General features: G+C 29.7%; 1 protein-coding gene across 1 annotated transcript in view; it reads left to right on the plus strand.

Annotated features, from left to right (window-relative positions):
• LOC135963166 (tetratricopeptide repeat protein 21B-like) overlaps window positions 1-20,581 on the plus strand; it is a 129,783-nt gene extending 109,202 nt beyond the window's left edge. The window contains exons 5-6 of the mRNA XM_065514939.1: window positions 18,907-19,147; window positions 19,232-20,581. Of these exons, the coding sequence (XP_065371011.1) occupies window positions 18,907-19,147; window positions 19,232-20,290 (1,300 nt within the window). The 3' untranslated portion in view covers window positions 20,291-20,581. The remainder of the gene's footprint in view (window positions 1-18,906; window positions 19,148-19,231) is intronic.
• Window positions 20,582-27,118: the final 6,537 nt, after the last annotated feature.

A 27,118-nucleotide genomic window follows, 5' to 3' on the forward strand; every position in this document is an offset into this window, starting at 1 on the left:
GCAAACAAGCCCTTGAGTGGTACAAGAACAATAATGTGGTATTTGTACCAAGAGAGGCAAATCCTCCAAACTGCCCGGAGCTAAGGCCAGTGGAGAGATATTGGGCTCTTGTTAAAAGAGAATTGAAGAGTACAAAAAAGGTGTCCAAAAGTGTGGTAGATTTTAAACGGAGATGGACTACATGTTCGAGCAAAGTGACAGAAAGCACTATAAAAACGTTAATGGAAGGGTTTCCGAAAAAGGTTCAAAATTTCATCACTAGTGATTAAACCTATAAAAATAATTTTTTTTGTAAATTGTAATAATAATTTCAATCAAATAAAAAAAAAATTAAAGCTGTAAGTTTAGTGGTTTCTTTTTTATAAACATATATGTATGTTAAGAATTTTTCGATCTCACTCCTTATATGAGTTTTTGTCCTCGTAGGATACCGTTAACCTATTCACAGGTATGACCAAAAAAATAAAATTTTTTTAACGGCAGTTTCAAAACTCCAATTTCAAATTTTTAAAAATTTTGTTAAACAAATTGCAGAATTTTTTGACCATCACATGGGGATTTATTGACAACATAATAGGGAATAAAAATGTGAAAAAAGTATGTCAATACCTCCTATAGTTTTTCCGTACCTGCGATATAAATTTTGCGATTTTCGAAAAAAACTAATTTTTTGGCCATATTTTGGGGAATGACCAGAATTTCCTTACTGTAATGATTTTTAAGTAAAAGCTATTCAGAATAATATAGTCCAGGTAATTTTAAATATAGTCTGAAAGTTTTACTAAAATCGGAAAACCCTTAAATCGTGAAGGTCAAAGGTAAATTTTTTCAATATTTGGAATTTCTCGTGGAAAGATAGGGAAATATTATATATTTTTGGGCCGATTTTGATGAAACTTACGAAAAATATAAAATGGAGTCTAGTATTCACAATAACAGTACAAAAATGGAAATTAACCCTTAAGAGTACTTTAGGCCAAAATTACTGTGTTTTTCGTGATTTTAAAAGTTGAGGGTCATTTGGACCCCAAGTGCTATTAAGGGTTAATTTCCATTTTTGTACTGTTATTGTGAATACTAGACTTCATTTTATATTTTTCTTAAGTTTCATCAAAATCGGCCCAAAAATATATAATATTTCGCTATCTTTCCATGAGAAATTCCAAATATTGAAAAAATTTACCTTTGACCTTCACGATTTAAGGGTTAAAGTTTTCCGATTTTAGTAAAACTTTCAGACTATATTTAAAATTACCTGGACTATATTATTCTGAATAGCTTTTACTTAAAAATCATTACAGTAAGGAAATTCTGGTCATTCCCCAAAATATGGCCAAAAAATTAGTTTTTATCGAAAATCGCAAAATTTATATCGCAGGTATGGAAAACTATAGGAGGTATTGACATACTTTTTTCACCTTTTTATTCCCTATTATGTTGTCAATAAAGCCCCATGTGATGATCAAAAAATTCTGCAATTTGTTTAACAAAATTTTTAAAAATTTGAAATTGGAGTTTTGAAACTGCCGTTAAAAAAATTTTATTTTTTTGGTCATACCTGTGAATAGGTTAACGGTATCCTACGAGGACAAAAACTCATATACAAGTAAATATGGATATATGTTAAGTAAAAATAAGCTTTCATTTTAATATTTCTCAAAATATGTTAATTTTGTTCATAAATTTCTTGTTCTAGTGGCCTGAAACACGTTAATGGCCTGGCGATTTTTTAATAACTTTAACATTTTTTCACCAATTTTTGTCTTTTATATCTTATTATAACGACAATTACGTACACATTTCGATTGTTTTAAATTAAATTGTAAAAGTCATTATTTAATGGCAAAATTTTTACAAAAACTGAAAAAATTGCATATTTTCCCCTTGTAAATGCACCTTAAAACTTCAGCGTCGTTGCGCCACCAGTTAACGTTATCCTATCATCCTAATATTTTACACAACGTGTTTCTACAATACATAGAACAATTCTAGAGGGGGGGGCGGCCTGTACCTAGAATGTTTTTTTCGTCCATACAATCTTGGAGCACTCTACTGCACAAGCACATTCACCAGCACAACAGTTACTTCAGATCGTTGGGTATTTACTAGGGTATTCAATTAATCGGGTTTCTGGTTTAATCGGTTAATCGAGCGAATAATTAATCGAGGTTTAGATTTATTCGGTTAATTTAAAATTATTCGATTAACCGAATAATTTCTATTTTAATTTTAAATTGAAAATACAACAACAAATTTTGTGTACAAAAACATAAAAAACAGCAAATAAGGTATTTGAGATCATTTTTGTATACATATCTGCAACAACGTCATAACTCAAAATCCTTGTTTTTTGAACTGAGTAATACAAAATATGCGCTGTTCTATAATCTTTCATATAGTTTTATCAGTTTTCAAAGAAGTCAATTATTTTTTGTGTGAAAGTGTTTTTTTGTTGTAAACATCAAAATTAAAATTCATGTTTTCTCGTATATTTGATAAGTAAAAATTTGGGTTAAATACAGATTAGAAAGATATTAACATCTATTTATATTTCTGAAATCGCATGATATGTTGAAAATTTATTTAAGAAATAGTAAAATGTCATAAAATATTCAAAGACGTTTTTCTCGAAACGACTTTTTTTGAATTATGACGTTGTTGCAGCAAATTAGCGATGTGTGAGTTTTTTAGGGTTTTAGTGAGATCTTCTGAAATAATCTTTTATAAAAAGAATATAATTTAAACGATTTTTTTCTTTAGATTTAATAAAACTTTTCTTGGAAAAAAACTCTCAAAAGCATGATAAAGAATATTCCTTTTTGGATTGTTTTAGATTTTAATTAATTTAACAGCTTCGTTTATTTATGATAAAAGACTCATTTCAAAAAATGTTTCGTCTATATTATATTTGTATATACATGTAAATATAAACAAAGTTTCAAATACATGTAAATTAAATATGTCAGTTGTTATACATACAACTCACTAATCATGTTTATGGGATGTTCAATTTTAATTTGAAATTTGTATTTGAGTTGAAACGGATAAATAAATACAAAAGCATTTGAAGTTGAAACTCATCGAATATGATATCGCTTTCTTATCATCGTAATAGTGTCACAGTGCGGGAAAAAACGTGCCACGCATATGATACCTACCAATTCTATCCATTTAGTGTATTATTATATCTAAATTTATGTCTAAAAAGTGTCCAGAGAGAAGATAATGTTTCCAATTCTGCTTCATGCATTAAAATGGAAATATTTTATTGTATTCCAGTTATGAAAACACTATGCATATACTTATTTACATTAAAAATAAATAAAATAATGATATAACTTAACTTAATATGACTTTAATTAAAAATTAGAGTATAAAAAATTATATAAAATATGTTTCACTAATTAATTGTAATACGTATTTACATTTAAAAAAAAAAATTCACTAGTTATTGCACTAAACTTTATTTATTGATACACTTTTAACAAACACTTCAATTACAAATATAATTTAAATCAGAGGTTCGCAAAAATAAATCCTCTCACCAATACACTTACTCTCACCAACACATTCAATTCTTTATTTTATTCAGTGCACCTACAAACACACAAATACAAAAACTGAAAAAATAAAGAAAAAGTCATACACCAGCGCTCATGCGTATTCCAGTTGTCTCGTTGAGTGGACAACGACTACTAAAATGTAAGAGCATAAGAATACGTGTGATTTTATTTTCCACAATTGTGGTATGGGCTGCGCATTACTAATTTAAATTAATCACTAATTATTTAATAAAACTATATTTATCACTATTTAATTTGAACTTAAGTTAAAACACACACTTTTTATTTAACACAACCGATGATTTTAAAATTCATAAATATACTGAGTATTGTCATGTTCTTCTTCTTTCTTTTAAAATGTAAACAGTAAAAAGTCGGTATTAATGTAATTCGTTATTGTAAAATTTGTCACTAACCAAAAATAATATTCTTTTGTATACTAAAATGGATCGTTTTTTTATCATAATGTACTTTTTAATATTATCTATTAAGTTAACTTTTAGGGATCTTTGTTTGTAACTAAAATGTACTTTAAGATGAGCATAATTCGATAGTAATGTAATTTGTTTTTGTAAAATGTTTTTTATATGCTGAGTAACATTTTTGCGACACAAAAGACACACATTTTAGTATACATATCGAAAATATAACTTCCAATTGCTGGCAGGGTATTTACAAAACGAATGAGTGTGAATGAGGAACAATAACAACCAACGACAGAACAAAACAACAGAGTATAGAATGAGAGACAGCATTTCACAATAAGAGTAAATATACAATGAGTTAATGGTATGTGATTTCAGGTCACAATGAAGCAGTGCACACCGAGTTTTTTTTTTTATTATTAAATGTTCGTGTGACTAGGAATTTCAAAATTCTAGGAATAAGATTTTATTGTTTTACAAAATAAAACAAAACGTAAAAACTGTACCACTTCCAAAAAACAGCGAAAAAACCCACGTTAGGCCGCACACATTCACACACGTTGAAATGCATACATAAACAAATTCATTCATGAAAACAAAAATAATTCGAATGATTCGAATAATTTTTGCTCATAGCATTGAAAATGTAAAACATATACGCGGCAGGGCATGGTAGCATACGATCGTATACATAACAAACTCACATTCGTTTTATTTTTGTTGCGCACAATACTGTGCTTGTGCAGCCCTCTAATAGGTACGACGAGGTTTTATGTAGTGCTTGGCAAGAAGATTACATATGTATATTTTTTTTGAAATCGGAACACAAACGAAGAAATAGGATAATTTTTAAAATTGAACATATCCGAGGTGTCCTATTTTGGAGACCCCTGGATACGCTCCTGGTGAGCTCATGAGGTCCAAAGTGAAAACGACTACACTTCCTCTTTGCGCATGTGAAATTTTATTCAAATCGGACTAAGGGTTTAGAAGTTACAGATTTATTTCCCTCTTTTTTTTTCTCATACCACTGTGCATCGTGACAGGAACCAGGTCTAGTTGCGTCGACAGCTCGTATCTTCATTTGGTGATCACAAATCTACATGCACAATAAATACTTCGTTTATACAAAGAAATTTCATATAGGGCTATTTATTTTATTTTGTTTTCCCATACAACAAGACTAATAATCTTATAATTACAGTACAGGATGAGTGTATTGGAAGTAGTATATAGTTAATTGTTATTATTTTAAAAACTACAAACAATTTTAATTTCAAGTCAAAGAATTTAGACAAATTTTAAACAAGGAATAATTTTTCAAATTGAATAGATGACTGTAGCGAGTTCCACAGACGAATGCAATGAATTAAAAATTGCCATTCAGACACAAGTTTGTAATGTCGTATTTGAATTAAATTATTATTGTTTCTTCTAAAACGGGTGAATGATATGCGATTAAACAAATATGACGGCTCATTAGTAAATATAATTTTCTGCATGAGTAACAATGATATTATTTTTAGATGATCACAAAAACGTACTCCAAAAATTTTTCGTTCATACGGTGTTATGTGGGACGATCTTCTCAAATTAAATATATATCTCAATATAGAGTTATACGCATTATTTAATTTTTTACTGCTTCGATAATCTGAACTTGCGAAAATTTCACAACCATATAAGAGTGTTGGAAGCCGATAAGTTTTGGCTAGCAACATTCGTATATGTACTGGAGTTAGATGCTGGGTTTTCCATAGTGCGCGGAGCATTGAAAAAGTTTTACCTGCAGCGGCGATTATATGATCAGACCAGGTAAGGGTAGAGTTGATGATTATTCCGAGATTTTATGTTTTATTAACAATTTCAATTCGTTGTTTATTAAGAATGACGTCAGGAACAATGTGCGTTTGAGTAGAATGAGAAATTATTAAGCATTTGGATTTGGTAGGATTTAAGCAAAGCCCATTCGATGTAGCCCATTGATGAATTTTTAATAAGTCAGAGTTCAGTTTAGTAACAGATTCATTTATTTTGCTGGTGCTGCTGCATGGATATAGTTGTACGTCATCTGCATACATATGAATTTTACAGTGTGACAATTGTTGAGGTAAGTCATTTATGTATACCGAGAAAAGCAGAGGTCCTAAGATTGATCCTTGAGGAACACCTTTAATTACAGGTAGGAGGTTAGATAGTTGGCCTTTTATATATACATATTGAAATCTATTTTCAAGATAAGAGGACATAAGACACGTTGCAGATGAGTTAAAATTAAACAGGTTATTTAGTTTCATACAAAGCAAATTATGGTTGACCATATCAAATGCCTTAGAATGATCCAAAAGCGCTAAGAAAGCAATATTACCACTGTCAATATAGCCTCTAATTTCTTCTGACACATCAATAAGAGCGGTAATGCAGCTATGTTTAGGACGAAATCCGGATTGCCTATTTTTTAAAAGACTATTAGCACATACATAATCAGCAATTTGTTCATATAATAACCTTTCAAGTACTTTTGATAAGTATGAAAGTATTGCTATAGGCCGATAATCATTCTTATTTTTGGGTACTGGTATAATTTTAGCACATTTCCAATTTAGCGGAAAAACACTTAGTTATAATTGTGTTGAAGATATGTGTTAGTTGAGGTAATAATACAGGAAGAACAGACTTGAGAAACTTAGGATGAATATTATCGGGACCATTTTATACTAAAACATACATTAAATACATCAGCTTGGGTAAGTTTTATAGTCTTGTAGAACTTATAGGACTTACACTGGAATAATAATTTGGATTAGCATTAATATTAGGAAGTTTGGTAAAAGACTCATTTAACAAATTAACATCAATATCCGAAGAATTTGCATCTTGTGATTTGCTGATACCAATATCGCGAATGATTCTCCACGTTTTTTTTGTGTCTACTGCAGAAGAAAATAAACTAGAGTAGTACGAGGATTTTGCGCATTTAATTAGTTTATTCACTGCTTGTTCGTGCATTTGTGTATTCAGTATGTAGATCATTAGTTTAAAAGCGTTTCCAACATTTAAAATCGTAATTTTTGTTGCTGAATTTTTGTCTTAATTTGTTCATTAAACCAAGGTTTAGCTTTTTTGTGTGACACTGTTTTCAATGTTACAGTTCTACTAAATATTTCAGCAAGATTTACTTCAAGGACTTTTACTTGACTATCAACTTCGGGCATAAAATATATAGAATTCCAGTCTGTATTATTTAATTCATTGAACATAATGTTATAGTCCATATGTTTAAAGTCATAGTACATAGTATTGTCATTCGAATATTGAGGTATAAAATTGTAGTTCAGGAAAATTAAATCATGCTTTGAGAAACATGGTACTGAGATCTGGTCATACAGTAAAATTTTTTGTCTGCAACTGACGAAGTATAAAGGCTCCATTAGTATTTGCGTTCTGTAACGTTTCTGTTCTGTGCCGTTCTGAATGCTGTTATATTGTAGTTAGTTTTTCCGTAAGATCATATCAGCTGTTTTTAAAATAATAACCAAAAAACCAACTTGGTGATTTTGTTACTATATTTAGTGTTTTTTGTATTAGACCGTCAACATAATATTGTGAACATTTTTATAAATATATACATATATTGTTTGTTAATGATTTAATTTAACCTAATTTTTTTACATACATTAGAAGAAGTTTATATTTATTTCAAGGACCCTAAATAATAATTATGTTCATTTTTCAGGTACCAAAAAATTTACCATTTTAAGAAATATTTTATAAAAATTGGTTTTAATTATTATGTGTAATGAAAATAAATATTTATTAAACATAATTATTATATCCAATTAATATCTTTTTACATTGGCTCATAACTATTATGATCAATAAATATTAATTTCTCTTACAGATAACTATTAGTAAAGATTTTTATTATTTTTATTTACGATAATAATTATTTTGAATATTTTCTTGATATTAATTGTTTTATTTTTGCAGATTATGCATGTGGATGGATACATTAGGTGAATAACCTGATTTGTATTCATTGATCCTATAATAGGCTTTGCATTTGCAATAAAACTAAAGTAACTGGTCAATAAAAAGTATTTTACTATTTATGTATAAGAAATTTTCAAGTGCATAAAACATTGATATCATATTTCGTTGCGATAGCAGTTGTAATTTTGGTGTTCCCTTTTTATTATAGATTTTAACAATAATTTTCAAGTAAACAAGTGTTATTTTTTTTAAATAGAGCAATGTTTTTATGTTTTGTTTCAATTTAAACCACTTAACTGCAATAAAACATCATTTATTAAAAAAACTGTGTGACTAAACTTTATTATATAAAATGAGTTATAACAGTTATGTTATTTCTTATTCATAACTATTAAAAATAATTAATAATATATCTATCGAATAGTAATAGTTATAATATTTTTAAAAATAAGAATTGGAAATAATAATTATTCTTAATAAATGAAATAATAATTTATTATTAATAATTATTCGCAATTTTTATCGAATAAAAGTTATAACTATTAAGTCCTTGATTTATTTTATTAAATTTCAATGTTTTTTGAAAATATTATATTTTTTATTCTTTTGTTAATAATAAATATTTTCCTTTCAAAAATGTTGGCACCATTGCTTTCATATTGTTAGCATTTTTGTATGTATGTATATGATATCAGCTGTTTTAGCTGTCACTTAACGTTGCGGACAAAATTCAGTTTTCAACAGATTCATCCACAACAGAACGGCAACGTTACAGAAAAACTAACGACATACACAAATTTCCCTATGCTAAAAACAAAACAGCTGATTCGGAACGGAACGTACAAACTAATTAGGCCTTAAGTCCAGCAATGACTGATTTGTGGCAGTGTAGTGTATTGGATTTAGCAAGTTTGGTGTAAACAATTCCATCGACATCATATCATCTAACAAATATCTCTCATTCAATATGTCTGAGTTAAAATCACCACATAGAACAATGTTTTCATAATTAAGAGTTATATTTTTAAGTTTTGTATGAAAATTATCAAGGTCTATCCTTTTATTATGCCTGTATACACAGACAATTAGCAATTTATTTCCCATTGACTGAACTTCAACAAATATATGTTCAACTTTTTCGTCATATTCAGATTTAACGACAAATTTACTTGATATTGCATTTTTTTACAAATATGGCAACACCACCTCCATGGGTACACCCATGATAAAAATATAGAAGGTAGTTTCAATCAAAATTTTTTTTTTAAAATAAGGTTTTTTGAAGTTTCCTTTTTTTGTGAGCATTATAAAAAGCGTTGCCACATTCCAAAAAATGATTATGATTTTCGAGAAATTTTTTACAAAAAATGTGTAATTTAATTTATTATTTAAATAAAAATGTATTATGTTGTGTTGGGAGTTATTGATTCAATTCCTAACGTTCGATTACTTATTAAAACACGTTGACCATTTTTATATGTATGCATTTTCTTCATTTTTTTATTACTATGTAAATATTTTATATCTTTTAAATGGAGGTTTAATTATAAGAGACAAGTAGCACACGGAAGAATGTATTTTCAAGATCTAGCCGAGCACTCTCAGAAAATATAAAAAGTCTATGAAATCGGATGGAACACAAAAAATGGCACGCGTTTAACAAATTTACATGTCGAAGGTGCCCTACTTTGGGTCCCATAGCGCCGCCATTGAAGTATTTGTGGGGTTCATTTTCAAATCTTAAACTCGAATATTCCTTGGGTACGCCGTTTAGAAATACGAGATTTATTTTCAAATAATTTCGATTCTACTCCAGCGTGCATAGTTAATGGATTATGATCGGTAATAATCGGTGATATATATCCCAAAATATGTTTACATAATAAATAGTATTTTGAAGTTACCTTGTGTTCATTGGGACAGAATTCATATCCAATCTCACACGCTTTGTTTTAACTGAAATATTACTTTTAACTAAATGGTCGGAGCACACCATTGGCTGTTTTGGCAAATCTTCTTCACAAGCTTTACATATATCCATAAACTGTTGTTGTTGGGTAAATATTTTTATCTATTTTTTTAATAATTTTCAAATTAATGAAAATTATGTATTCCCAAAGGGTACACCCATAGTAGAAAAATAGAAGGTAGTTTCATTCTCTCTTTATTTTTTAAAATTCTACGTCTGACATGCTTAAGGATTTTGACGTTTTCGTTAAAATAGTAATACCATATTAATTAAAAATTTTCCCATATATTCTTTGAAGTTTGTGAAAAAATGAATACATAATTTTCATTAATTTGAAAAATTTTTACCCCAATTAATCAAATACCAATAGATGATGAAGAACAAATTGAGGCAAATAACTTTTGATCGTATTTTATACTTATGTATATTTATATGATTCTTTTTATAGATTACAGAATATCAATAAACTGAGCAGTTATTGGACAGTATTTATAAATTAAATGATATAGAATTTGACGGTTTGGAAAATTTTGCCGGTTACATTATTTCAAAAATGGGTTTTACCGAATTTGGATTCAGAACATCGGAAGGAAAAGATGAAAATTATACATATACAAATTTATTGTCAGAGGGTGGATTATACAAACCAAACATCAGTTTTTTAAGCCTTTTGGAACGTTTAAATTTAATGAAAATTCTTTGTCAGGTAGCCCAAATTATATGTTAAATTTTTTAAATTCAACTAATGTAAATTTGGATAAAAAATTTTTTTAAATGTTTTATCTTGGGAGAACATATTTTCGAATTCGGTTTTTAAACGCCATTTAAAAGATACAAAATATGTTCATAGTAATAAAAAATTAAAAAATTCTTACTTAATATACCTATAAAAATAGTTTTAATTATAAGTAAGCGAATGTTAGGAATTGAATCATTAACTTCCAACACAACATACTTAATACATTTTTATTTAAATACTAAATTATAAATTACACATTTTTTGTAAAAAATGCCTCTAAAATAAAAATCATTTTTAGGAATGCTCACAAAATAAGGAAACTTCAAAAAACCTTATTTGAAAAAAAAATTTTTGATTGAAACTACCTTCTATATTTTTATCATGGGTACACCCAAGGCAAATTTACTTACAGGTATACCCAATTCTACAACAAATACAACTTTACCAAAAACAACATGTACTTTGTTTTTGTAAAATTATTTGCTAACTGTCAAAAAGCAAAACAACAGCAGACTGCAAAACACAAAAACAGTGGTGAAAATATATAAATACGTGAAATTTACTTTCAATAAGTACTCCATTCACTTTTATATTATCAATTATTCACTTTTCTATTTTATATTTTTTTATTAAAAGAAACAAAAACGTTAATTTAAATTAATAACGAAATGTAAACAAACTTTGACAGATAGTCAGCTGGCTTATTAACATCACCTATAATAAATTCGCCTTGGGTACACCTATCACAACGATAAATTTTGAAACCACTTAAAGCAATTATATCATCAAACACTGTTTCACTAAACCATGTTTCAGATACACATATAACGTCGACACCCGAGTTTTCGAAGATATACCGGAATTCGTCAATTTTGTTGTTTAAACTCTGTGCGTTTATATGACATATAGTAATACCAGGTTTTTGTTTACATAGAATCCGAATAAGATTAAAGGTAGTGTCAGTGGAACTGCTGGTTAATCTATCGCCATTTAAAGACATATTGTGTTTTAATATTGTTTGAAAAGCAACGCAGGGAAATCAAAAATAAATTAACATATAATTTGTGGTCATATGGTTTTATCAATAAGATTTTGAATAAAATATTACAATTTATAAATAACTAAGCAATTAAAAACGAACATAGAAGAAAGTTGCACATAACATTTTGACAACATAAAACATAATTACGTATGACATTTTGACAAAAATAAATAAAGATGACAATAATTGAAGATTTAGTTATCAAACGTAAGATCTTGAAAAAACTCCTGAAGTTGCTTAAGGTTCTTAATACGAACTGGCTCATCGTTATCATTAAACTTCTTATTGACTAAACCTCGAACTGTATAGGCTGTTCTGTTTAAAAGTCCTCGTTTTTTAAGTTCAATGGCAGATATTAATATTTTATGGTTGGTTGTCGTTAAATTCTCATTAATGTAAAACGCACGATCACCACCGAGTCCAAAGTGACATAATTTCAGATCTGTTCTATTCGCCCTCCGATAATTAGCCAAACACTTTTACAAAGTTTAACCATTACCACAGCATCCGGTGAGTAGTCACGATCTTTGTTATTGTGGTTTTGGAGACGATATAACGATTTAATCGCTGGCGTGGAAACATTTAGAACATCACAGATGGACTTAAAAACTTCATACAAATTCTCATCCTTCTTATATGGGGTATGCCGTTTATACGAAGATCAGATGCTACGATAGAATTCTTCTGTCGCTGCAATTGTGTTTTCAGATTTTGTACTTCACCTTTCAGACTAACAATCTCCTCAGCCACTGTCTCAAGTTTTGTTACTCGTAGGTTAATGTCAACAATATTTCTCTTAAATTCATCAAAACTTTTATTAAATAGAGTTTCCATGCGAGCTTCCATACGAGCTTCACTCTCTTCGAACATGGTTTTAATAAGGGCGAGGACGTTATCAAATCTCTTATCAACAATTGTTAAGAGCTTGAAAGGAGAATCGGCTACTGAAAGTCTTGGTGTTTTTGTAACATTACCTATAATCAAGGTAACTCTTCAGCTCAGAAAATGGATAGATTTTGAATTAAAAATGGCTAGAAATGGCTAAAACCCAAAAATAACTAAATACAAATTCATAAATATTACATTTATGAAGTCTGGTTATGTGTTAACTAATAGTTATACTGACAGTTTTCAAAAATAATATTTACCGACTTCGTGTTAATAGGGTTTAGCAGATTAACCCCCTTTTTCTCAATCTCAGGTTATCGTTTTTCGTAACGATATAATTTCAATTAATAGAAATTTTGTATGAGAACTGTCAGTATATCGTCACGATAAAAACTAACCAGATATTGAGAAAATGGGGATAAAGATTGTAATATCAATATAATTTATTTTTCTTTTGATAAACTAAACAAATTTCTGGGCACTTACAATCAAAATCGGATCCATTGAAAAAATGCAAAATTGATTTTTGAATATGCCTGATATGTTTGCTTTGGAAACAATTTCGAATCCTGTTTTCATAAAACCAATAATATTCTCATCATATCATCAACAGACGAATTTGTTTAGATTCGATGCAGACCTCTATGTCAATTGACAAAAAATATACTGTTTTATTTTTAAAAAATTCCAAAAATGTTCAACAAAAGTATAAAATAAAAAAGGCTAGGACAAAATAAAATGGCTAGATCTTCCGGCTTTTGTAAATTCTCATTATTAAATTCCTCATCAGAGAGGTTTTCCGTTCTGTTTTTGTGGTTGTTGTCGCCGTGGGTGTTGTTGTAACTCATTTTGTTTGTTTTGTTATTAGTGGTTTATTGGCATAAAGAAATAAACACAGATGGCGACATGGCTCTCTTAAAATAATTCTCTTAAGCTCAGTGACCCAAACTGATTGTATTATATGAAAATTGTATGTGATTTAGAATGGAAAAGTCAATAGTTATGTTTAAAAGTTATTTATGTTTAATAAAATAAAATGTAGTTTAGGTTTTATGTTATTAGACATATTTTACTTTATTAATTTTCAATATTTTTGCTATATTTTAGTTCACGATTTTGATTTTTTATTATTACATTATATATAAATAGGTCACACGTTTTTTTGTGGTACACTTTTAAGTATGTTATTGTCCACCAATATTGATGAAACATATATGGTCTAAAATATTATTTTCTCTAGATTTGCAGAACATAATTTTTTTTAAAACTCTTTCCATAAAAGTGGTAAAAAGTGGTCGAATTTCGGCCACTGGGCGATCCTAGTTAATATTATTATTATTGCAATTTTTGACTGCACACCACATTTTAATTTTTATTTATTTTTTTTATTTATTTTTCACTATTTGTTTTGAAATTTCATATAAAAAGTAAGTATTTTACATTCAAAACATAAGAAAAGGGTCACTGTTGACGTCACGAAAAAATAGTAAAATAGTACTCTTAAATAACGGAATTGTCGATGGCGCAATCTTGTTTTTTTCTTTATGATTTATTGGTATATTAGAATTTAAAAATAAGAGTTCAATGAACTCGTATATTTTTGGTTTTAATTTTGTTAAGTTGTTGTAATATTGTTAATGCTCTTTATTTGTTTTGTTTGCACTTGATCACAGTTTATTTATTTTGTTTACTTTGTTATTGTCTTTTATAGAATTGTACCAATTGTTAGAATGTTTTTTATATTTTAAATTTTAACGATAAATATTATTGTTTTTATACCCTTCAGCTTCGTGAGAAGGGTATATATAAGTTTGTCATTCCGTTTGTAATTTCTACATTTTTCATTTCCGACCCTATAAAGTATATATATTCTGGATCCTTATAGATAGCGGAGTCGATTAAGCCATGTCCGTCTGTCTGTCTGTCTGTCTGTCCGTCTGTCTGTCTGTCTGTCTGTCTGTTGAAATCAATTTTCTGAAGGCCCCAGATATCTCCGGGATCCAAATCTTCAACAATTCTGTCAGACATACTTTCGAGAATTTTGCTATTTAAAATCAGCAAAATCCGTCCATAAATAACGGAGATATGAGCAAAAATCCGAGACAACCTCTGAAAATTTCATCAAAAAACACAATGTATTGCATGCTTTGACAAAAAAACAACAAAACGTATGGTTGGATGTGCAAGCTTTGCATATTTTGTTTTTTTGTGTTTTGTTTCTTTTGGCGTTGTTGTTGTTTTTTATACAACTAAACGGTTGTTTGGTTGTGTGTTGGTTTTTTTGACAAAAAAGCAACAAAACGTATGGTTGGATGTGCAAGATTTGCGTATTTTGTTTTTCTTTTGTGTTTTGTTTCTTTTGGCGTTGTTGTTGTTTTTTATACTATTAAACGTATGTTTGGATGTGTGTTGGTTTCATTGCCTTGCGTATTTTGTTTTTGTTTTTTCTTTTGGTGTTCTGTTTCGTTTGGCGTTGTTGTTGTTTTTTGTGTTCTTGATAAATTTAGGATGCTGTACGCTGAAAGTGGGCAATGTACATACATACCTATATAATAATTATAAAAAATAATAATGCATCCACAACAAAGGTGAAGGGTATATAAGATTCGGCATAGCCGAATATAGCACTCTTACTTGTTTATATTCTTTATTTACACTATGGATAAAGATTTGTGTAATATATATATTTAACAAGACAAAACTTTTATTTTTACTTCCTTATATTTGAAAAAGAGATTATTTGCAAGAAATGAGAAAAAACACAACCGTCTTCTACGAGAATTTAATTACGTGTACTTACAATTAATACATTTAGGCTGTAATACCATTTTCTACAATAATATAATTCAGAGGCAGTCGGTGGTTTTAATAAACGTACATGGGTGCCATCTTCCGACTTCTTGGTAAAAATGCAATTTTGACGCTTTTGCTTCTGCCTCGGTCATGTCCAATTGAATCCAAAGTGGACATAGCCTTTCTTCAAGCTCATTAAGTACATCCCATAATACTTTGCTGAATGTTGTACGTCCCATACTGAGGTTTAAATCGTTGGCATTTATAACTTGAAATGAACCGACCGCTAGAAATCTGATAGCGCATAACAAACGAATTGTGTCTGGAATAGAACTTTTACTCATATGTGCAGCAGTTTCTTCAAAAAGCATCCTAAAAGCACTCTTATTCAGGCGGTAAAGAGCTATGAAACTAAACAAAAAAAATTACACATCGCAACTCTTAAATTTAATATCTGCATTACTTACGCTTGCTGGGGAACGTCTAATGGATTAGAACAATCCCTTAGGACGCGTTTTTTAATTAATTCCTTTCTGTATTTACGTTTTTTTTAACGCAATTATGCTTAAAAAAGCTGCTGGCATTTTTGCGTATAATTTTTTATAATTTTATTTCTAATGTCTTTGTTTTGTATTACTAAAACATACAGTGGCCGACAAAAGACTACGTACGACCATTATTTTCGTAACTCCCGGACTTCTAAACCATAATAAGTAAAAGTAATGATGCAGTTTTATTTCAAATGTATTTTTACAAATATAACAAAAAAATAACGCTAAATTTATAATTAATTTAAACTGTTATTCACAAAAAATTTAAAAAATATGTTGACAAAAGTCTACATATGATCTGTACACTAAATAAACATTTTTCAGTGAATACAAATTTTCATTAAATTCAATATTTCGTTGGGCCACCACGGGGATATACAAGCGTCTGGGCATCGAAGTAACAAAATTTTCCAGTTCTGCGGACGTTATATTTAGCTTATTACCCTCAATAATCATTAACTTTTCCACTCCAGAAGCAGCGACAGTACCCCAAACCATCACACTGCCACCACCATGCTTAACTGTAGCGAGTAAGTTTTTCGAAACCATTGCTGTATTTGTTTTGCGCCATACTTTATCACTCCCATCACTTCCAAATATGTTATACTTCAACTCATCAGTGAACAAAACTCGCTTCCAGAATTCCATGTCCTTTTCAAAGTGCTTTTGGGCGAATTCCAAACGAAGTTTACGAGCCGTTCGCTAATTTACGAGGATTTCTGCTTTAATTACCATTATTATTTAAGGTTCTTTGAATTGTTCGTGAATAAACAATATCATCTGATCTTGTTGCGAGTTCTTCGGCCAATTTTGTGGTATTGATTTTAATATTAAACTATTACAAATTGAATTAAAACTTTTTACAACCATTCAATTTGTAATAGAAGGAATTAGAAAAATAGAATGATCATTCAAGTGAATTCATTCCTTATAAGAATGAATTCTGTTGTGAATTAATTCTATTCAATGTACAGCCTTATGAATGAAGCTAAGGAATTATTTACGGTGAATGGTTTTAACGAATGGAAAATTCTAATAATTAAAGCTGAATTATATAATTTGAATAATACATTCAAATATTTCAAGCTGAATTAAAAATATAAGTGAATTAATTCTCAATTGAATTTATTCTTTCACAGCTTTGTCTATGACATAATATATGAACAAAATTTAATATTTTAGAAATTATTTGTAAATGTTATAAATTGAAATCAATGAAATCATATCACAATATTTATGTATGTTGAAACTTTTTTCTGTGTATGTACAGTGCCGAACTTAAGTATTGGCACAGGATGCTCATTGTACTTTAAGGTTTATTTAGAGGCAGTATTGTAGAGATTTTTAATAAAAAAATATATTTACCGGATAGACTGTTGAATTTCCTATAAAATATAACCAAATTCATTTCAACAATTAAATACCACTATTTATTAATAACAAAACAACATAAAAAATACTTCATTTCAATGAACAAAATTATTGGCACACTTCATTAAAAGCTAAAAAAAACATTTGATTTAGGAAGCAACATTGCAAAATTTAGTATATAGTTGCAAGTGATTTTTGCTTTATAACTGCCTCGAGTAGCTTAGGCATGAATCCACCAACTTGTTTGTGATATCTGACCCAATACTTTGACATTCTTCAACTAATTCTTTTTTCACTCGCTTATCTAGCTCTTCCCACAGATGCTCCATTGGGTTGAGTTCCGGAGATTGTGGAGGGTGTGGTAGGTCATGCGAAATATTGTATGAAAGCCACATATGTCCAGTATAGGCCGAATTTTTGGGGTCATTGTCATTTTGAAAAGTGAAAGAAAATGGTAAAATTAACATTTCTGCACTTTTTCTGAGGTGTTTCCATATATTTCACTTTGTCCATTATTTCGTCAATGAACACCAGCTCTCCAACCACTGCAGCGGACATACAACCCCACACAATTACCTCTCCAGCACCATGTTTTACTGTTGAAGCAATCTTTTGTTTTTCCAGCTCTTTATTGGGTTTTCTCCATACCGTTTGACGGCCATCAGAGCGAAAATTATTAATTTTGCTTTCATCAGAGAGTAGCACTTGGTGCTAAAAATCATGTGGCTTACGTAAATTTCTAAACGGCATATTCTAAACGCTTCTTTTGGTTCACAGATGAAATAAATGGTTTATGTCTAGCAATACAACTATAGTTTGTCTTCTGGAGCACTCTTCTGGCTATTGCTGCGTGAACTTCTTTCCCAAACTCTTCTTTAATCTCTGCAGCAACCTTTGCTAAAGATATTTTTGAACATAACTTGACCTTTTTGATTATATAGCTGCATTTACGCTCACTTAAGGATCTAGACGACTTGTATGTTTAGCACTTTTAATTGTTGATGCTCCCTTAAAACGTTGCACGATACTACGAATTGTAAAACGGCTCCTTTCCATAATCTCTACAATCTCAGCATACGATTTTCCTTGATTGTGCAAGTGAAAAATGATTTTGCGCTCAGATTCTGTTGTTTCCTTTTTTTTGTTAGCTATTTTCAGCAAAATTGATAATTATTGTGCAAATTTTTTACAAATTGACATTAACAGTTTTATAAACGAAAACTGTTAAATAAAAGAAGATAAAATGGCATTTTCTATGAACAAAAAGTGGATAGATTGATAAAATTTGAAGAATCTGGTTAAGTGTGCCAATAGTTTTGTTCGACGGAATTGGGGAATTTTTCGTCTTTTTATTATTAGTAAATAATATTGCAAAATTGTTGAAATAAAGTTGGTGGTATTTTGTAGGAAATTCATCAATCTATCTGATAAATATATTTTTTTATTAAAAATGTCAAAAATATGGCCTTTAAATCGACCTTAAAGAACAATGAGCATCCTGTGCCAATACTTAAGTTCGGCACTGTATATCTGATTTAATTTATAGAGTAAAATATTTTATTTTTTTTTTAGAATTTGTTTACTTATGGCACAACATTCCATTAATTTGAGAAATAATGAGCAGGCATTATCTTGTTTTAAAGAATGTCTGAAATATACACCCAATGATATTGAAGTATTAACGTCGCTCGGTCGCCTCTACATGCAAACAAATGCAATGGAATTGTGTCGTGACGTATGTCTGCAAATTTTACAGATTGACAGCAACCATGAAGCTGCATCTGTAATGATGGCTGATCTGTCGTTTCGAAAAGTAAGATTATTAATTAAATTATTATAATTCACAACAAAAACACTAAAAAATACTTTTTTTAAAACTATTGGGATCTTCTTTTAGATGGATTTTGAAAATGCTGCTTACCACTTCTCTCAGCTGTTGTTGGCTCAACCTTGTTATTGGACAGCTTTAGCACGTTTAATTGAAGTTATGCGACGTTCTGGTTCACTACTGGATGTTATGCCATTTTTACAGCGTGCCGAACAAGGAACTCTAAATCCAAACCAAACTCCAGGACTTAACTACTGCAAGGGACTATACGAATGGTACAGTGGTAATCCGAATGGCGCACTGAGATACTTTAATGCAGCTAGAAGGGACTTTGAGTGGGGACCACAGGCTATATTTAATATGATTGAAATTTGTATCAACCCTGATGGCGACATACCAAATGGTACTGATCTATTGGATAATGGTGACAGTGGGGACTTTAGTGATGCGCGCGCTATAGCACTTCGAACTGCCGATAGATTGCTTAAAGAATTACGCCCTCGACCAATTGGCTTGGATAATGAGACTCTTAACCGTCGAATGTTGCAGAACTTTTTAAAACTGGCCTCAAAGCAAAAGTTTCAAATCGAATCTGCTCTTCAGGATTTTACTGAATTGGCAGCGCGTGATGAATTTCAGTATACTGTTGGACCAACATTAGGCATGGCCACTGGTCTCGTACAGTTAAAACAAACACAAAGGGCCAAAAATCATTTAAAACGTTTAGCTAGAGTTACTTGGAATTTTGAAGAGGCCGAGTATTTAGAGCGCAGTTGGCTTTTATTAGCTGATATTTATGTTAACGCCAACAAGTGGGACGTCGCTGAAAGTCTGGTTGATAAAGTTCTTGAACATAATAAGTCCAGTGCAAAGGCATACGAATTGTCTGGGTATATAGCTGAAAAATCTCAAAATTATAGGGACGCTGCTAAAAATTACACCAGCGCATGGAATTGTTGTGGACGTTCTAAACCTCATATTGGATATAAACTTGCTTACAATCATATGAAAATAAAACGGTTTGCGGATGCTATTGAAATTTGTCAGCAAGTGCTGAAATTACATCCCGATTACACTATAATCCGTAAAGATATTCTTGAAAAATGCCGAAATAACTTAAGACCTTAAACAATAAGTAATACATACATACATAATTACGTTCTCAGAAAAAGCTGAAAATTTAACATTAACTTTAATGTTTTTACTACCAATTTTAATACAAAATATGAGAACAAATCGTATATTTGAAAGAGTAAATGAAAAGGTTTACATGACATTACAATATTTGCTGAATTCACAAAACTCCTTATATCATTGTATCGAGTGTATTATTGAATCCAAATACAATAGTGTAAGCTTGTTGTTGGAAATTTTCATACAAAAATAAAAATACACTTTTATTTTGTATGTTTTTAAAAAGTTGTATTGGTTTACAGTATAGACGTGCAAGAGTGTAACTTAAAGTATTGTCAAAACAAGTATACCATATACATAGCTGTTACTATGGGTATAAATATGAGAATGAGTATAACTAATGTTGTATGGTTTTGCTTTTGCACACACACTATACTCTTAAAAACAAAAGCAGTTGTTTATTGTTTTGCATTGAGTATGTCATAAAATTCTTTTTTGCACACAAATAGCTGTTGTAACTACAAGTATTATAAAATATTGTAGGTGAAACAAATATACAAGTGAACTTTGGTGAGTTGATGTGTATGCACAATATGTAGATTGAATTGGTGCGAAAATTTATATAAAAATGAACAACACGCGGTTTAGAAACGTTTATTTCTGGAAATAATTCAGTATCTCGGGAACTATTGGAGATATTACTACGAAATTTCTCATGGTTGGAGCTGAGGTATTTTCGAGTTGATTTGCAGTTGATTAGTTTCCTAGCGCTAATGGGGACCGGTGCGTTGCCCCTCAAAGTTAGTCACCTCGGATCACAATTTTTTTAATAAATCGGCAAAAATTTATTTATGATCCGAACGAGCTGAAATTTCAAATATAAATAGCGCTTAAAAAGATCTACAAAAAATACGCTTACATGTGTAGGTTATCTCTATTAGTTGAAGAGTTATTTACGTTTATTTATTTATTAGTTTTTATTTTTTCTCGATTTTTTTATGGATTTTTAGATATGGCGGGAGGTCGATTTTTTTTCTAAAATATCACCTATGTATATTAGCAATAAAATTCTAAATAAAATAAAAAAGACTTGCTAAAAATTAATTAACTTGTCCCTATAAAAAGTTAAACGCATCCAAAGTTGGAACATGTGAAAAGTGCCGTATTTTTGAAGTTTTTTTCCCGAAAAGGCCCATCTATTTTTTTCTTTTGTAGAAAAAAATGTTCTTCGGGACTATATACAATTTTTATATGATCGGGAAAAAAAATTTAATGCAAAAGCGTGTAAAGTAAATTTTGGCTCACTTAAGCGGAAACAACACCGCCAAGACCTATCCAAACTTGGCCAATTTAAATAAAAAATAGATTTGAGCAAAAAATTCTAAAAAGGCAAAGCACCGATCCTCGAAAAAGCTTCATACTTGTATAACCCTATATGCTTATTAAATATCTACAAAGTTTTTTTACTATCACACGGTAGGCACTTTTCTAAAAAAACTCAGTTTTTGTAACACATTTTACCCGGTTTAGGAATTTCGGTATTTGAAAATAAAAAAAAATTAAAAATTACCTATAATGTTGTTTATTTAAGGATAATTGAGTCTATATTATTTCCAAATCTTGTTATGATATCTTTAACCGTTCAAATTTTATATTAATTCAAATTGTATATTTTTCTCCATGGAAAATCACCATATATTTTTTTATGTTTTTAGGTAAATAACGTCCAAAAATTTATAAAATTATTTCATTTTACTAAAATATCAATCTTCAAGTCCTAAGGTTTTCAACAATATCAAATACTTATATAAAAAGGCCTTTATTTACTCTTCAAAAGTTCCACAAACCTTGCCCCCTTTGGAAAATTTGTATGCTTGTTCATATATTTATAGAAACAGACATACATACATACTTATTTGTTGGTAAAATTTCTATAAATCATACACACGAGTTTTTATTTGCATCATACAATAAGTTACTTATTGTATTCCATCTTTATCTACTAGTATTTGCTTGTGCGAAACATAGGAAAACCAATATGTTACTCTCATTCTCTTTTTATCCACTCATACAATAACTGCTACAAATAATAACAATACCAACTCATAACAGAAACACCAAAATACTCAACAATACTCACTCACTTTAGCAAACACACAGAAACTTGTACAAACAGTTGTAACTGTGCACGTCTTTAGTTTACAGCTATAAATTTCTCTGAGCACACATATACGGGTATATGTGAGAGAGTAATTTGAAAAAATGAGAGTCGGTCTACTTGTTATACATATTACGCTTTCAAAAACATTCATACAATATACAATGGGTGTTCACAAACTAATAAACAAAAATTGTATTTAATACAAGATACACGATACAAATTGTTGTGAATTCAACAATTGTTTTTAACAATAATTTTTACAACTTTACACGTTTCACACGTACACTTACTATAAAATATAACAACAATTCATAAAACGATTATAATATTATAATTATTATAATATAATTCAATATTGAACACAACTAATAATTAATTACATCACTTTTTTGCACTTATGTATTTTATTATATTTAAATAAATAAAATCTACTTAAACCAGCACACTAAACCTTCCCTTTAAAAATTATTTGTCTTGCTTGGGTTTGATTTTATTCCTTAGTCCAATTTTAAAATGCAGAACTTGAAAGGAAGACAGACGAAGTTTGATGGCGAGGTGTTGAAGTGGTAGAGTATGTAGTACACGACTATCTGTACTAGACATTTGTTGATTATCTTTTCCATATCCAAGAAAAATTCAAATGGATTTTGGTACTTTTTTGAAATTTGAACATATAAGGGTCAAATTTATTCCACTTTTTGGTACTTTTTTTACAAAAATATTTTTTATGGTACCGTGAAATAGCTCTCAAATGAAATAACTCCCAATGAAATAATTCCCATCAAAAATGAAATAATTCCCAAAATTGAAAAATGAAATAACTACCAAAAGGTAAAATTAAATTACTCCTAATAATAGGCGGTTTCATAATTTTAAAAATATTAATCCCAAAAAAGCGAAATTACTCCCAATGAAATAAATCCCAATAGAAATGAAATAATTTCCAATCCGAATCAATTTATTTATGTTATCTAAAAAAAGGAACTACAAATGTGAAATTATTCTTCGCTTACCAAACATTTTTTGCATTGCGGGCCTATGGCGTAGCGCAAAGTTTTACTCCTCTGGGATGTGTCAAAAACTGGCGCTTCACTCAGAAAATTTGTTTTGCATTGCCGGGCGCTAAGGATTTCTCCTCTGGGCTGTATCAAAAACTGGCTTCGCTCAGAAAAGTTTTTTGCATTACATAAAGGTTTTATAATATTATGAAATCGTTGCAACTTGACCAAGCCGACGATGTAAAAAGAATCTTTTCTGAGCGAAGCCGGTTTTTGATACACCCCAGAGGAGAAAACCTTTGCGACCGGCCGGAGGCCGGCAATGCAAAAAACTTTTCTGAGCGAAGCCAGTTTTTGATACACCCCAGAGGAGAAAACCTTAGCGCCCGGCCGAAGGCCGGCAATGCAAAAAACTTTTCTGAGTTAAGCCAGTTTTTGATATTTATGGGTTCTGCTTTTGCAAAGTAGAACTCCTAATTCTCAAAATTAAATGAAATAAAGCCCAACAAAAATTTGATTGGGAGTTATTGCATTATGAAATAACTCCCTATGCGTTAGGAGTTGTTTCATAATGAAATAATTCCTAAGTTGTATGAAAAATTTGTTGGATGTTATTTCATTTTTTTGTGGGGAGTTATTTCACGGTACCATTTTTTATGTATGCTAAAAAAAATATTATTATAAAACCCTTCCATTTTAGCGTAGTAGCACACGCCGCACAGTGGGGGATCTGAAAAAAAAGTTGAAATAAATATGTAACTTCTAAAGGAATAGCCCGATTTTAATAAAATTTACATGGCTATATAGTAGGTGTTGATAAGTTTTAGTTTTGAATTTAGGCTTATACGACCTAGGGGGGCCCGAGCCACAATGCCCCAAAGTGGCGCACCTTGGGTATATCAAAAATTAACAATGATGCCAAATTTTTGTTTGCGATTCGATTTGAAAGATTTATATATGTATGGAATCTACTAGACGAGATCTACAAAAAACAGCCATATATTATCCCTTATAGTTTACGAGTTATTCGCATTTGAAAAGTAAAATTTTATTTTATTTACCCACCTTGGTCTTGTTTTTGGCTAATAACGGATCCAATTCTTTCCCGATTTTCTTGAAATATAATTTTTTGAATTAACAAAACATGTATTAATAATAGTAAGAAAGAATTGTTTAAAAACCTCTACTGAGTCAATACTTAAAAAAAATAAAAAAGTCGTTTTTTCGCCATTTTTTTTTTCGAAAAAAGTACTTACATTAATTTTAAATTATACAGAAAATAAGATAAAGATAAATAGTGGAAATATTATAAAAGCAAAATAATATCAAAATTCGTATTATTGCGTGGTCCAGAGCCTTCCGAAGTAGACATATTTTTTATATAAATTTCAACTTTAGACAACATTTTCTCAAATCGCATGGCTGATTTCATCAAATTAACCCTCTAATGCCCAAGCATACCCAAGGCACTCATCGCAAAAATGCCAATAAATGCAAATATAACTGATTTTGCATTTCAAAAACTCATGTAACAGTTGCTTAAAAACGCACTAAAATTATTTTAAAAAGCTTTCAAAGTTATTGAAATAAAATATCAGTTATATTTGCATTTATTGACATTTTGCGATGAGTGCCTTGAGACATGCTTAAGCATTAGAGGGTTAAGACCTGTTTCATAGAGAATTATACATAGAGACGAGACACTTCTATTTGTCAAACAAAAATACAACAAATAATATTTCTGATACAACAACAAAATACATTGACTAGCATATATCTTGTTGTTGCAAGAGTTAGGTTTTTGACAATTACGTCTCGTCTCTATGTTACCCTATGACCTGTTTTGTATGTTCTTCAATATTGTGTAAAGGGATTTAATAGCCCGAGCTTGGTCCCTTAAATAAATCAAAAAATCACAATTTTGGGATTTTTGGAAAGTTTTTTTTGAATTGTGGGATTGTCTTTAAAAATTCACAAATATCTTTTTCACTTTTGGATTTGGATCGAAAGTTTCTATATAAGTGTAAAATTTCATTAAAAACGATTTATAAAAAAAACTGTTATTGCATTTTAAAAATTAAAATTTTCCAAAAAAATCAGCTATAATTTTGTATTCCCATATTTTTGAAAAAAGTCTTTTATAATTTTTTTTAATTCTTAAAAATTTTGTACATTTTTGAAAAGAGGACATAATTTCCTACACTTGATATATAATCACCCCTATAGTGAAAAACATGTGAAATTTATGTTCCCATTAAATATCCATTTCCCTCGAAGGGAAAATTGCTATCGTGATATTCCCCTGAACCTTTCATTCACAATAGTTGATTTTGTTTGCAAAAGCTGTTTATTGTTTACAAAATTCCATCTAAAAATTTCACAACATGGGGAATTTTTTCACGTGAACAAAATTTATGAACAAAAAAGGGAACATATTTCATGTGAAATATTGATTCGCGATAGGGGTACTTACAAATAATCTTACAAACACAAATCTGAAGATTTCTGGAACGTAATACTATTCTCAGACGAAAGTAAGTTTAATATTTTTCAATCGGACGGCAGAGTAAGAGTTTGGAGAAGGCCAAACACTGAATTGGAAAAGAGCAATGTAGAAAACACTTCCAAACATGGTGGAGGATGTGTAATGTTGTGGGGTTGTATGGCTGTAATATGTAGTGTATTGGGAGCTTCATAAAGTGTGTGTTGTTGTACACACATTTTAAACCAGGGTTTAATATTCAGCACCAAAATAAATAGTCTCATGTAACGACTGAACTGAAACAAGTTTAAGTCTTCAATTTTAACAATTTGCTTACTGAGAACAGTTGACTGTGCATTAGAGTGCTCCAAAAAAATAAAATTGCGAATTTTGACCGTCCCCCCCTCTAGAATTGTTCTATGTATTGTAGAAACACATTGTGTAAAATATTAGGATGATAGGATAACGTTAACTGCTATTAAGGGTTCATTTCCATTTTTGTACTGTTATTGTGAATACTAGACTTCATTTTATATTTTTCTTAAGTTTCATCAAAATCGGCTCAAAAATATATAATATTTCGCTATCTTTCCATGAGAAATTCCAAATATTGAAAGAATTGACCTTTGACCTTCACGATTTAAGGGTTAAAGTTTTCCGATTTTAGTAAAACTTTCAGACTATATTTAATATTACCTAGACTATATTAATCTGAATAGCTTTTACTTAAAAATCATTACAGTAAGGAAATTCTGGTCATTCCCCAAAATATGGCCAAAAAATTAGTTTTTCTCGAAAATCGCAAAATTTATATCGCAGGTACGGAAAAACTATAGGAGGTATTGACATACTTTTTTCACATTTTTATTCCCTATTATGTTGTCAATAAATCCCCATGTGATGATAGAAAAATTCTGAAATTTGTTCAACAAAATTTTTAAAAATTTTAAATTGGAGTTTTGAAACTGCCGTTAAAAAAATTTAATTTTTTTGGTCATACCTGCGAATAGGTTAACGGTATCCTACGAGGATAAAAACTCATATACAATTAATATGGATATATTTTAAGTAAAAATAAGCTTTTATTTTAATATTTCTCAAAATATGTTAATTTTGTTCATAAATTTCTTGTTCTAGTGGCCTGAGACACGTTAATGGCCTGGCGATTTTTTAATAACTTT

This window comes from Calliphora vicina, chromosome 1 (assembly GCF_958450345.1).
Source record: "Calliphora vicina chromosome 1, idCalVici1.1, whole genome shotgun sequence".
NCBI classification, from domain to species: Eukaryota; Metazoa; Arthropoda; class Insecta; order Diptera; family Calliphoridae; genus Calliphora; species Calliphora vicina.